The sequence below is a fragment of the Dipodomys merriami genome, unplaced genomic scaffold (genome assembly GCF_024711535.1).
Source record: "Dipodomys merriami isolate MVZ:Mamm:240054 unplaced genomic scaffold, mDipMer1.0.p SCAF_3, whole genome shotgun sequence".
NCBI classification, from domain to species: Eukaryota; Metazoa; Chordata; class Mammalia; order Rodentia; family Heteromyidae; genus Dipodomys; species Dipodomys merriami.
In genome coordinates, this window is record NW_027204492.1 from 109673346 (window position 1) to 109688081 (window position 14736).

The window sequence follows — 14736 nt, forward strand, 5'->3', positions numbered from 1 at the left end:
CTCTGGAGGAAGTTCAGGGCATTTATCTACTCATTCATGCAACCAGTACTTACTAATAATTACTATGTACCAGACACCATATTGAATATTTGATGGCTATAAGGATATGAAGATACATCCTTGTTTTCAAGGAACTTTCCCTTTTTGAGAACATTGCTACTTAAAATATGGTCCACAAGGCATTAACATTGACTTGACCTTGTAAATTCTTAGAAATGCTTAAGTCTAGGACTTGCTCTTTACCTATTAAATCCAAATTGGCATTTTTACAAGATCCTTAAGTGAGAAGGATATGCATCAAAGTTTGAGAAACACTGGAGCAACTCAGGGTTTCTCACCTTGCACACTAGAATGAATAGCACTGATTTCCCATACACAGAATTTATGACTTCATTGGGGTAATGTTTAGCGTAGGCATTGGCCTCTTCAGAAATTCCAAGATGATTCTAAATGCGCAGGCAGATGTGAGAGCCACTCATTTACTATATCATTTTGAACTCTGGATAAAACCAGCCCAAACAAATGAGGTTGTGGCCCATTCTTTTAACCAAGTTCCTGGCCAGGTGGAAAAATGTGTCCTTTCTCAAGATTTGAAGTGCCTAGCGTAGAGGTAGACACATCAGATCACACTGGCGACTGCTGCTCACATGCCACTTACTGGGCCAACAGTTGTCAGAGAGTGGCTGTCAGTATGTACCTGGCACTCTGGCTGTGTAGAGCACTGGAATGTTTCCACCAGGTTGCCTGGGGCTATGCTGGCAGGATCCATCAGACTGAGGAACGATATGGAAGTCTGGGCATAGCCTCCTTCTTCAGCCACCCCCCAAGGCCTTGGCTTCCTTCCCCTGGGCCCCCCTCCAAGTGTGTGGGTCCATGCCAGGGACTAGAATTGGCTTACTTCAGGCAGAAGGGAGTAGGACTGGTTTATTAATGCCCTCAAAAAGCGTGCTGAGTCACATGACGAACACATGGGAACTTAATTAAGAAGCATTTTTAAGGGCGTTCCCAGATTTAATGGGGAACAATTAGCAGCCATCTTTAAGGAGCCATTCAGCCTGCATTTCCTAATATTTGTAGGCAGAATTTGGTAACTCCTGACACGTGGAGAAAGCCATCTTCCTTGGAAAAAGGATTTCAGAGTCTTCTAGGAAACATGTCATTAACATGTAATACAAAAAAAAAGGAGGAGGAAGAGAAGGCTGTTTCCTGGTCACATTATCTCTGAGGGACTTTGGCCAATCAGTGCCATTCCTGCACCAGCAATAACAACAGCTAGGGAGCTAATTGTGATCCTTTTTCCATCTTGGAAAGATTTTCATATGTAGCAAGAAACAGATCTGGAGGGTTTTCACCCCTAGTCCTGTAGCCTGTGTTTCTCCCTTCTTCATCTCTCTAAGTTCCATATAGGCAAAATAAGCAAGGGCTGCTTTGTTCTACCAGACTATTATCAGGGAGCAGATAGCCTGAGGTAGTGGACAAGGTGATTCCTTACAAGGAAAATTGACGTTTGCATTTTGTTCTAATATCTGCCTGCTCATAAGGTATGGAGAAACAAACCGTTTTGGCCATTTTGAGGGCCTGTTCATGGCAGAGTGAACACCCTGTATGGGAAATATAATTTCTTATCATATTCTTGGTAAGGCTGCAGGTATCCTTGCCTCTGCTTTCATGCCAACAGAGCTTATTTCTTAATATGTTTTCCTGGAATCTTTCTTCTACATGTTACTCTAATTTGTTTTCACCTCCTGTTCCATTCACAGGCAATCTCCTCCCTTACCTACACTGCTTTCTTTGTCCTTATTAGAATGTGAAAATCCACTAGCCATCCATCTCAGGTTGTGCCTGTGAACTTGGAGTTTTTATTGATAGTGTCCCAGGTTTGGAAATAAGTTAAAATATTCTGGCCATACTTCCTCTCTCCTCAGTGGTCAGCTACACAGTGCGGCCTTCACTCAACTCTAACTTGTCTTAAGGACATCCACTTCTTCCTAGCTGACAGTCTTCCTCCATTCCACTAGTGTGTCACTCACGGGTATAATCTTAACCTTATACCTTATACTTAATGTCAGTGGTTCAAGACCTTTGCTCTAAGCTTTAATTCTTCCTTTTCTTTTCTTCTCCATTTCCTTCCCTTTCCCATTTCCCCTTCCCCCTGCCCTTCCCCCTCATACCTTGTGTCAATGTTCAGTATCCATTGGTTGGAGAACTTTGCTCTAAGCTTTCATTCTTCCCTTCCCTACCCCTTCCCCCTTCCTCCTCTTTCCCTTCCACTTCCCCCTCTACTTCCCCTTCTCTTCTACCTCTTCTTTCCTTTCCTCTTCCCCTTCCCCTCTCCTTTCCCTTTCTTCTTCTCTCCTCACCTCCCCTTTCCCTTCCCTCCTTTCCTCTCCCCTCCCCTGCTCTTTCCTTTTTTCCCTTTCCCCTTCCCCTTCCTTTTCCCTCCCCTTCTCTTTCCTTCCCCTTCCCTTCCTCTTTCCCTTCTTTTTCTTCCTCTTCCTCTTCCCTTCCCCTATCCTTTCCCTTCCACTTGCACATCCTGTTCCCCTTTCCTTTCTCCTTTCTTTCCTTCCTCTTCTCATCCCCATTCCACTCTCCCTTCCCTTTCCCCTTTCCTTTTCTTCCCCTTCCTATTCCCTTTCCTCTTCTGTTCCCCTCCTTCCCCTTTCCTTTACTTCTTTTTACCTTCCCATCCCCTTCTGCTTTCCCTTCCTCCTTTACTTCCCTTTCCCTTCCCCTTCTCTTCCCCTCATATCCTTTCCTTCCCTTTCCATTTCTCCTTCCCCTCCCATCTCCTTTCTTTCCCTCCTATCCTCTTCTCCTCTCCTTCCCCCCTTCCCCTCTCTTTCCTTTTCCTTCCCCTTCCTTTTCTTCCTCTCTCCTTTCCTTTCTCTTCCTTCCACTTCCCCTCCTTCCACTTCCCCTTCCCTTTCATGCTGGCCTTGGGGCTTGAACTCAGAGCTTCACTCTCTTACCTGGCTTTTTTGTTCAAGACTGGTGCTATACCGCTTTAGCTATATTTCCACTTCCAGCTTTTTTTGTTGGTCGTGGGGCTTGAACTCTGGCCCTGGGCAATGTCCCTCAGCTCTTCAGCTCAAGGCAAACACTCTACCACTTGAGCCACAGTACCATTCCCGGCTTTTTCTGTTTATGTGGTGCTGAGGAATCAAACTCAGGGCCTCATGCATGAGGGGCAAGCACTCTACCACTGAGCTACCTTCTCAGCTGCACTTCCAGCTTTTTGCTGGTTAGATGGAAGGAGAGTCTCAAGGCCTTTTCTGCCCAGATTGGCTTTGAACTTTGATCCTTAGATCTCAGCCTCCTGAGTAGCTAGGATTACAGGTGTGAGCCACCAGGACCTGGCTTAAGCTTTACTTTGTGAAATGTTCTTTTCTGGGACCAAGCTTCCCACTCTCCCCCCATCCCTTCCTTCACTCTCATTGATCCTACCTTTCCCTTTTTTCCTCTCCTGCTCGCCTCCCCTTCTGCTTTACTGCTTCCCTTATTCTCTCCTTGCAGGGCTTCTCCTGACAGTGGTTCTGCTCCATTTTGATTCGCTGCATCTGCTTCTTCTACAAGGCTCTGAGCTTGGGAGCCCTGTGAAAATATGATGATTTTTTTTCTCCTGATTCCTCTCCTATTCTGTACATTTTTGATCCTCAAGAAATAAGTGGAATTTGCTGCCATTTTACACTTCTTGAAGCACAGTCATACAAATAATTCTCTCTGTTGTTACCATCAAAATTCTAGTTCTTTTGTCTAGTTTATTGAAGAGGACTTACTTCCAGTTCTCATTTTGCTGCCAAGATTATTCCCATTTCTCTTAAATTAGCTTCTGTTGCTAGGGGAAATGGTTCTCTCTCGATCTCCGTCCCTTTCCAAGCATGATGACCTCAAGGCTGGTTTCTGTCCAGTGTCAGCTTTGCTCTTTAGCTCCTCTTACTATCCTCAATCCACTGGTAGTTTTCTTTTTCCTCTGTGCTTGCTTACATCATCTATGGGCCTTTTGTGTTTATTCTTATCCAATCAGGACAGTTTGACATATTTTATTCTCCCTTTGTGCTTTCCCTCTTCTGCTTCACATTGGATGATAATTAGCCTTGTTGGGTGTTTTCCTTAAGGAGCAGAGTATAGATGACCCATCCAAGCCAATCATTACCAAAGAGAGGTATGAAAAATGAGTCATTATTATGCAATAGTTTCCTATATAGTTATGCATAGATTTTCAAGTGATTCTGGATAGGCCTTTGCCTATTAAAATTCACCTTAATCTCTAATACATGGAGCAAAGGCGTTGTTGGGTTATTATTTGCAACAGGTTGAAGTCAAACATAGTTTTGCACCATTTAGAAAGTCTGAAAGAACTGTAGTATTAAAAATTCATGTGCATTTTATGATCCAAAAGTGAATGTGTAGAAAAGTCCGATCTTTACATAAGCAAACTATTCAAACAAGTAAAGATTGTTTGAAAAGTTGTTAATGGTTTCCTCTTATTTTTTAAAAAATATTTTATTATCTTTACGTCATACAAAGGAGTTGCCATTCACCATAACTGTTTATGAATGTAGTACGTCTTGATCAATGTTACCCCTTTCAACATTTTCACCCACACCTCTCAGCCCACCCTTTTCCTTACTTATCTTAATTTTAGGTTATATATTTAATTTATTGGCCCTTTGCCAAAACAGCTTATGTGTACAATGCATCTTGATCTGTGTCATCACTTTAGTATCTTCTCCCCTCTTCAACCCACCCCTTCCCTTATATTTCCCAATTCTGTGGTATATACAGTGAATTCTTGCCTGCATTCTCCCCCTTCTCCCCTCCCACCCTTCTCCCCTTGGCCCCTGCAAGTACTCATTTCCTGATACTCAGTTTGTTGGCCTTTGACTTAGTCTTTTTCAAGAATTACACGATTTGTATTTCCCATAGAGTCTACTACACTTGAGTTAGTTCACTTGTAACTTTTTGCTTACCACCTAGTGTGTTTATGTGTAGATTTATAGTCACATTATAGGTTCCCTTTTATTTTGGAACTAGAGGACTTGGTTGATATCTGTTACCCCAAAGTACCCTGCAGGATATTGTATCTATCTTTTACATACAACTCTAAGCTCTTGAGGTCAGGGATCATGACACTGCAATCTAATATTATCTACAGAAATTAAATATATTTTTGCATTTAGTGGATGCTTGTTGGATAAATATGGTGACGTAGGAATTAACACAGTTATTGTGTGTTAGAGAGCAGATCAGGCATTTGCCATGGCCACTTTCCTAAAGGCAAGTTCCAAGCTGGGTTTTAAAATAAGGAAGAAGAAAAATTAAGAAGAAAAGTATATGCCAGGAATCTCCTTGGCAGCAGAACCTTCTGGATTGAAAGACTAGTATGTGGGGGAAGCTTGAACTCAGGGCTTGGGCATTGTGTCTGAGCTTTTTTGCTCAAGGCTAGTGTTCTAGCACTGAGTCACAGCTCCATTTACAGCTTTTTGGTAATTAATTGGAGGTAGGAGTCTCATGGACTTTCTTGCCCTGGCTGGCTTCAAACCATGATCCTAAGATTTCAACCTCTTGAGTAGCTAGGATTAGAGGCAATGAGCCATCAGCACACAGCTTCAAAAGGATTTCTAAGGATTGAGGGCAAAGAAATTTGACTCCCTGCCTCCTTTGTAACTTTGTCTAGGATCATTGATGATCTTTATGTAAACCTTAGAAGCTACCAAATCCTGCCACCACAACCTCTCTATGAATTATTCTTCAGGGATTGATGTTAGATCACTTAGTGGTGATGTACCAGGAAAGGCCATACTGTTTACCTGTACTTCTTGTCATTTTTTTCCCCAGAAAGATGAACATTCTCTCATGTTGTAAGTCTTTTGAAGCCCTGTTTTATTTTGGGTAATTCTGAACTTGTATTTATTTTTTAGTGTTGGAACAACACTAAATCTGTGACTAAAGATTAATCTCTAAAATCTGCACTCTTTTCTAAAGGGTTAATTTATCTTTGCAACAGATACTTCCCTGGGGGTGTAGTAATATTTGTGTCTCACTTGAGGTAAACCTTGTGTAGAATCCTCATGGGTTCAGATAGAGGCCATCTTGTTCTACAGTTACTCAGGTTTTACACTGCAGGAGATTACAGATCTCAGGGTTAGAAAGAGTCTTCATTGATTCCATGGATATGTATTGTATGGAGCATTCTAAAAAGGGCTGAGTGGGCATAATAATGAAAAAATCAGATATATAATTCACTTTTCAGAAACGTCTGGTCAAGAAAGGCACAACTGAATTATATAAGCCATGGCCCTCTTGGGATCTACATCTGATGCTTGAACCCTTCTAGCTTCTTTCTTGGCTTGATGAGTACTGTAGATGATAATAGAGTCTCTCCGCAGACCCTGAACATACCTTCTTTTTCTTTGTGATCCTCTTGTCTCAATTGTAGCTTTAAAAGAGCTCTGTGTTACCAGCAATTTTTGGAAAGTTTTCATTCACTTTGGGCTTCAGCCAGAATTTCTTCGACACAAATCTTGAGTATTATGTTTTAACTCAAAAGATGCTATACTTTACAGTGGTGTGTATATTGTCCATATATCAGGAAGGAAGAGATGTGAGATACTCAGGGGATGAATTTTACAGTTGGCAGGTGAGTTCTGGATTGAGTGACAGATGGGAGATAGATTAGAATGAATTGGACTAATGATCAATTGAAAAGGAAAGAAACTAAGAATAGTTTTGTGGCCTGAGGTTGAGTGCCTAAGGGAACCCCGCAGAGTCATTAAGGTCAGGATGGAACCTTGGAGAAGGCTAGGCTCTTGCTAATCTTGCTTATTCCCTCCTTCCTAGCAGCTGGCTCAGTGCCCAGCACAAAATAAGTGTTCAAGGGACATTTGATGACTGAACAAACACTAAAAGTTATTCAAAGGGCAAGCAGATTTTATCTGGAGGAATAGCTAGGTTTCTTCATTTAGTAAGCAAACATTAATTTCTGTAAGGTGGAGGAAGGGCCTTTCATCATGACAACTATGCCCCATCAACATCAAAATGAGAGCCATGTGTTAACAAGCTTACATAAAGTGTGATTTTTCTTTTGCTTGCTTGACTGTTGCAATTTTTAATTTTGACAGGCTTAATGACAGGCTAACCAGAGGACATTTGTGTATGTAACTTTCCCTGTTAATGAAATACTTTTATTTCAGTAAAACTAAAAAACAAACAACACATATCCTCTCATCTTTACAGAAATAAAAAAAGAAGACTTTATTGGTTTGAAGCATCTAAAGGCCGCATTGGGTTTGGAGTCCCAGTGGACAGCTCTGGCACTTTTAAGAATTTGTTCTTCCCTCTGATTTAGGAGTCTATGCTGCCATAGTAACTACTGCCATATTGATGTCCACCTCAAGGAAAAGGCTTCTGTTATGTCATAAAGGGATGTCATATCTCTCTGAGTGTTTGCCCCCATTTCTCACACTCTAATTTCCTATTTCTAGGACTGCATTGATGCAGGCTGGTGGGAAGGAGAGCTCAATGGTAGAAGAGGAGTGTTTCCTGATAACTTCGTGAAGTTGCTTCCACCGGACTTTGACAAGGAAGGGAGTGTAAGTTTTCATGGTTTTTGGTCTCATGCCTTGTATGCTATCAGAATTATGACTCCCACAGTGGAACTTGGGATGGGGGATGAGGGAAGTTCGATACAATGCTAAACAGCACTGAATGTATGACAGGCCTAAGTTCTGAGCTGTTGGCTGCCAACATCCTGTAACAAGCCCTTCGTAGAACTCCTCTGTCAGCTGGTGAGAGTAATCCTTATTCTAAGGTTGCATGTATAAAAAAGATAATGCATGATATAAACAAGATAATGTGCTGGGCACTAGTAGCTCATGCCTGTAATCCTAGCTACTCAGAAGGCTGAGATGTGAGGATAATGATACAAAGCCATCCTGGGCAGGCACGTCTGTGAGACTCTTATCTCCAGTTAACTACCAGAAAACCAGAAAGTATGCTGTGGCTAAAAGTGGTAGAGTGCTATCCTTGAGCAAAAGAGCTCAGGGACAGCGCCCAGGCTCTGAGTTCAAGCCCCATGACAACCCCCCCCCCCCCAAAAAAAAGATAGTGTGTGTAAGGCACTTATTATAGTACCTAACACATTTCAAATAAACTGAGAGCCCTGGGTGTTCCATTTGGTGAATAGGAGGGAAATAAAGTCACACAACCAAGAAGAATTGAGCATTGAATAAGGAAATTTCCACCATGAAAAATCAGGTAAAACATTTTTACTAATGATAATAGTCCAACAGTAGGTTGTCAGTTATCAATAAATTAGTTATTGAGAAAAATGGATCCTAAACACTTAGTAGTTATTGGATAAGAAATGCTTGGAAATAAGAAGACAGAGGAATGAGTGTAGTGGTTCTAACTCAAGGTTGTAACAACAGATGGAAGTGAATTCAAATCCTTCCTCTGTCACTTAGTTGTACTATGGCCAAGGTTGTGTGTCTGAATTATATTGAACAATTGAGAAGATTGACTGAGATGGTTCACTTGAATTCCTTAGCACAGTATCTGCCAGTTGATATATTCCCCATGTATGTTACTGGGCAAAGGTTCCAACCACAATTTTGAAGTAATACTAGAAGGCTGACTCCAGTGGGTTTTTTTGTTGTTGTTATTTTACTGTGGCTTCCCTGGGAATCCAAATGCAACTAAGAACATCGATGAACAGCAATTAAGAATATACTCACACATTTGTCTGGACAAGCAAGTAAAGAATGCCCCTGTCTTCCTTCTACTCTCATATGTTTTCCAGATCTACTGTCTTACATTTCTGTTTGATTTTCATTCAATCATTGGTTCAGTATTATTGAATCTTTGGGGGTTGTCATCATGGTGGTTGATTAGAAATGGGCACTGGTGGCTCATGCCACAGTTGCCATTGTGAGCTCACAGTTGAACAGCAAGTCAAGGGTATGGAAGCCTGCCAGACCTTTCTAAAAGGCTACTCAGTGTGGATGGGCCTGAGTAGTGGAGCTAAGGGGTCATCGATTCTGCCTATGGTGTCCTTGATGATCTTGTAAGGTTGGTAAAAGCTGGTTATGTTCTAAAGCCTTGAGACACCCAAACCTTCATGGCGATTTCTTCCCTTTGGCCAAAGAGTCTTAGTAAGCATGCTATCCTACTAGGTATTTGCTGCTGATCGAGGCAACTTGACGTGCTTGTTTTTTAATGGAAAGACAAAATTGCATGTATTTATCATGTACAACCTAATGTTTTCAAGTGCAGTTAGCCTTCTACATCCACAGGGTCCATGGCCATGGATTTAACCAAACACAAATCAAAAAGAGTTTTTTTTAGATTTTTCATCTGTACTGAACATGTACATACTTTTTAAAATCATTATCTCTAAAAAAAATGGAGTAAGAAAACTAGTCATGTGTTTGACAGTAAGTAATCTAGAGATAATTTCACATATACAGGAAGATGTGCTTAGGTCATACACAAATATTACAGTATTTTACATAAGGGAATTAAGTATGGATGAATTTTGGTATCCACAGGAGATCCTGAAACCAATCCCCCAGATTCCAGGAGATGCCCATGTATATACTTTGTAGCTAATGACTACAATGACTAAGTAGATGTAATTAACATAGGTACCACCTCTCCTAGTTACTAATTTTTGATGATGTTGAGATTTGAACTCTGGGTCTTGTGTTTGCTAGGCAAGTGCTCTATCACTTGAGGCATACCTCCAGCACCCTCATATTTTTATAGTGAAATGCAGTGTAGTATTGAAGGCTAGGATAAAATCTAGACCTTTTTTTTTATCTGAGACACTATCCTGCTGTGTGATACAGGGTAGCCTCAAATTTCAGTCCTCCCACACTGCCTCCCGAGTGTTCGGGTTCCACATATGCATCATCAGGTCTGCCTAGACTAACAATTGGGAAAAATCTGTAATTATTTCTTTGGTAGCTGCTCTCAGCCTTTTAGTTCCTGAGACTTATTTTACCAGGGCACTAAATTCATTCAGGCGAGATAGAGTCTGTGGAAGCACTAGGTTACATAAGGTATTAGGAGGAGCATTTCCAAGGGAGAGTGAAGTTGTCGGTGCTGGCTTGCTTGTTGGGCATATATGCTCTTTAGGGCCCCATGGGCATCTCTGGAACCCTAGACAAGCAGTTACCAGCTCTTTTAACCTTGCCCCTGAGAAGTAGAAAACCCAATTTTAGGGAAACAATGGTCATACCTGTCAGCTAAAGTAATGCCTGCAGCTGAGAAGTGATTGTGTAATGTGACATTTCAGTTTTAGAAAATTCACAGTGTAGCATCCTTTCCCATCCCCCACTGGCCTATAAAGCTAGCCAAGCAGCTTTGCACTGGCTTTTATGCCAGTCTTTATTGCTTGCACCTAAAACATTGGTGACTTGGTGACAATGTGGCTGGGGATGGACCTGCCATTTACTGAGCTGACAGTATAAAGATGATTAGAATCATTAACATGCACACCCTATATGAACGGCAGAGTCTGAAACATTTTACCTCCCGTTTTAGCAGATGTCATCTTACCTTGCTAGTAGCTGAGGTTGCAGTCACTCACCCAGAAAAGAGGACAGTCTGTGGTGATTAGGGCAGACAGAAGCAAACTGCATTTCTTCCACAGCAGGTCTCTTGACTCAGCAGACATTACCCAAGCATGCTGATGAGGTTGGCATGATTTCTTTGGTTACCACTAAGCCCTTTGAAATTCCTGGTGGTCTTTTTCATGAGCATTTAACAGATCCCTCCCTCTCCCTTTTCCTTTCCCTTTCTCTCTCTCTCTGTCTCTGTCTTTCTCTGCCTCTCTGTCTCAGTCTGTTTCTCTCTCTCGAGGGGGCTTTTCCTCAAGATATTCTAGGAGACCACCCATTGATTTCTTGGTGCATACTTCAGAGCAATTATGTAAGCTATGTATGAGAAAAGAATCTAGATTCAGTGGATGTTTTGTTTTATTTTGAGCCTTCATAGTAAAATTAAACCTCAGAGTGGAAAGATTAAATCTTCAGAGGCTCTAATGAAGCAAGGTGTATGCTCTGTCATTGTTACTGAAAGATAATAGGAAATGTGGATTCTCAGAAATAACAGAAACAACTTCTTTCTCACTGTTATTAGGAAAAGAAAAAAATTAGAATAGGTTTTTTTTGAAAGATAGTACTTCTAAAAGAGAATGTTTTAAGGAAGTCACAGGCTATGGTCTTTATAAGAGAAACAGATCAAATCACTGGAAGTAGCATTGCTTTTGTAGTACTCACTGGGTGAGAGGCTATTTTGGAGGTTGTGCCATGTCAGAAATGGGCATTGCTAAGGTTCCTTGGGTGGTTTTTTAGTGAGTGTGCCACAGGGGAGCATTTTAGCCACAGGGACTCCGACACTTGCCTTGGAAATGTCCCCGCAAGTATGATGCAGGCTCACCTTTGCTGACTCTTAGACTTGCCTGGGCCAAAGGCTGCCAGCTTCCTAACTGGAATAAGAACTGAGATGTCACCCCAGGTGAATGCATGGTTCTACCTGTCCTGAGCATGTGCCTCCTATGGGCTTATTTCCTTAGGAGCCAGCTTCCATCAGAAACCACATTTATCCTGCAGGGCAAGGATACTGAATTTGAGAGTTTGCTGTTCTTACAAAAGGCCTGGCAGGTATTGTTGAAGGCCTCCTCACATCTAGAGGGAAAGCTTTGCCAAGAGAGCCATATGTTGATTTCACTTCGAGCCCAGGTACTCTCTCATCCCTCATTCTGAACATTATCTCTGACAACAGAGCCTATGTCCCAAGCTTCTTTCTCATGGAGATTAACAGTATGCATGGTATATGGTTGGCAGTCGAGAAATCCCTTGTCCTTGGGTCCTGTGGTGCCAGGTACACTTGTTTTTCCTTCTACCCTCTTATCCTGCTTGCTGTTCTCTCTTGAACTTCTATGAAAGAGGAGGAATAGTCAGAGGATGGACAAGGATTCTGGTTTTTGTTTTGTTGGATGCCCCCTCCCAAGACAAAGATGGTACTTCCATTTGGAGATAGGATCTGGGCATATCTTTGGGGTGTCACTTCCATGATAGAGTAGATGGAGTGAAGGAGTGAATCAAGGTGGGGAACTCAGAAAGCAAACGAGGGAACACCTGAATGTCAGACCCCAAGTAACCACTCAGTAGGCTGTTAGTTTGGATGGGCCTGTATAAAGATTGATCAGAATTGAGGAAACAAGGAAGAGACCCTCCCAAGAGCAGGTTACCAAGTGGTTTCTGAGAATCTCATGCAGGGGACAGGACAGGCAGTTGCTGGGACCCTGGAAGGTACAGAGGGGCAGTAACAGACCTGGCATTCCCCACAGCATATCCCCAACTGCTGCACCCTTCAGAAATGTGGCTGGTCTTCCAGAGGCAAGCGGGGATGGCTGGGCAGAGCCGCCTGTATATTTCTAGAACTGCGAGGAGATGCCTTGGTGAAGGACTATCCACCTGTGTCCTTTCTTCCGCCTCCAGAGAACTTAACTGGATGTATGGAGAGGTTTTCTATGGTCCAAAGTTGCTCAACATCAAGTTGAGATTTGCTTTTAGAACTTTACCATATTCCCCTAACAAAGCTCCCTCCCCCCTCCACAATGCTATGGATGAAATATGGATTACTTCCATCCAAACTTATGTTGGAGCTTGGTCTCCAGTGCAGCACTGGGGAGGAGGCAGTAGGGTCTTTAAGATATAGTTAGGTCATGGGGGGGGGGGGCTCCACCCTCATGAATGAGTTAATGAATTTCTAAAGATTCTAGATTGGTTCTCTTGAGACTGGATTATTTCTCCTAAGAGTAGTTTGCAGCCTGGAGCCAGTGGCTCACATCTATAATCCTAGCTACTTAGGAGGCTGAAATCTGAGGATTGCAGTTCAAAGCCAGTCCAGGCAGGAAAGTCTGTGCAACTCTTATCTCCAATAAACCACCAGAAAACCAGAAGTGGCATGGCGGCTCAAGTGGTAGAGCGCTAGCCTTGAGCTGAAGAGCTGAGGGACAGAGCCCAGGCCCAGAGTTCAAGCCCCATGACCAACCAAAAAATAAAAAATAAAAAACCACAAAAAAGAAAGGGAAAGAAAAGAAAAAAGAAGAGAGTGGTTTGCAAGTGTAGTTCCTTCCCTTAGGCTCTTTCACATGCATGACGCCTACCTGTACCCACTTCCCCTTCTGCTTTCTGCCATGAGTTAATACTTCAAGCACCATGTTCTTGGACTTCCACAACCTTGAGCCAAAACACACCCTCCCTTTAAAAAATTAATTACTCAATTTTAGGTATTCTGGCAGAGATAGGGAACTTTTATTCTGCCAAGGGCCATTTGGATATTTATAACATCATTTGCAGGCTACATACAAAATAATCAATACAGCAGACTCGGCTACAGGCAGCCTGTGAGAAGCATACATATTATGTAGCAAGTGATTTTGTAGGTCTTATACAGGCTGCCAGATATTCCCCACCCCTGTAACTTCCAATACACTAAGACATCTGATAAATATATCCAGCTACCAGAGTATATCCTCTGGTTATTTTCAATAAAACACATAGTGAGGGACAGAACTCTTAAGACAAATTGGATCATGTGACAAAGTGGCAGAATTACTGCCCAGTGGAGCATAAAGCCAGATGACAACTCTTTATTTTTTGCCAGTCCTGGGACTTGGACTCAGGGCCTGGGCGCTGTCACTGAGCCTCTTTGTGCTCAAGCCTAGTACTCTTCCACTTAAGCCACAGTGCCACTTCTGGCTTTTTCTGAGTAGTTTATTGGAGGTAAGAGTCCCATGGACTTTTCTGCCTAGACAAGCTTTGAATTGTGATTCTCATATCTCAACCTCCTGAGTAGCTAGGATTTTAGGCATGAGCCACTGGCACCCAGCTTTAGATGACAAAAGCATTGTGACAATTCTTTTGCTTGGGGTTTGGTGGTCTTGCCAAACAAAAGGAAGATTCAGTTCTTCTGCTTTCCTGCCATCTGTACTCCATTCAGATTTCTTTCCTGATAGTGTATTGGTAATAATCCAATCTAGCTTATCTGTCCTTTGAAGGATAATGTAGGTGTCTCCATTCAAGCTAACAACTCTACATAGTGATAGATGTGGACAAGCACATACTTAGGTGTATGTGTGCTGCATGCATAAAGCCCACAGAAGGTATTTAGCTGTCCCAGAAATCAGAAAATGTTGGCTCATTGATTTTTGTTATTGACATTTTCTTGTTGGCTCTTTTTAAATGAATTCCTACAGTGTGGATGTTGAGAGACCAAGAGTTCTGCCCTCCCCTCTAGCTACTAACAAGCTGTTGTCGTGACCCTTCTAGGCCTCACTTTGTCAACTATAAAGGGGACTCTTCTGATCATTTGTGGCTTTAACATCCACTGCTTTTTCGTTTTGAAACATTTAATTGGGTAAGATAAAAATTGGAGCCTGCATGTTTCATTTTCACCATGGAAGAGGAATAAGTTGCCTGTAAAACATTTTTTCTTACCATTGCCTGAGTAGAAGAATGTTTCTGTCTGTGTGTACCTAAAGGAACTCTCTTAGGGATGTTAAACTTCACAGAGGACACCTTGACCTGCTGTTTAACCTGGAAGATGGTTAGTCCCATTTCCTTTACCTAGCCACTGTTGGCCATTTTGAGACAAATCAACTCAATGATCTACTCATGTCTTTTTCTTTGAGAAGAGTGAGTTTCTGTGATGGTTCTCTTT

General features: G+C 42.1%; 1 protein-coding gene across 7 annotated transcripts in view; it reads left to right on the forward strand.

The window, feature by feature from the left end:
- Positions 1 to 14736, forward strand: part of Sh3kbp1 (SH3 domain containing kinase binding protein 1) — a 334803-nt gene that overhangs the window by 260542 nt on the left and 59525 nt on the right. For all 7 annotated transcript variants that reach the window (XM_070040761.1, XM_070040765.1, XM_070040763.1 and 4 more), the window contains one exon: positions 7488 to 7595. In XM_070040761.1, the coding sequence (XP_069896862.1) occupies positions 7488 to 7595 (108 nt within the window). The remainder of the gene's footprint in view (positions 1 to 7487; positions 7596 to 14736) is intronic.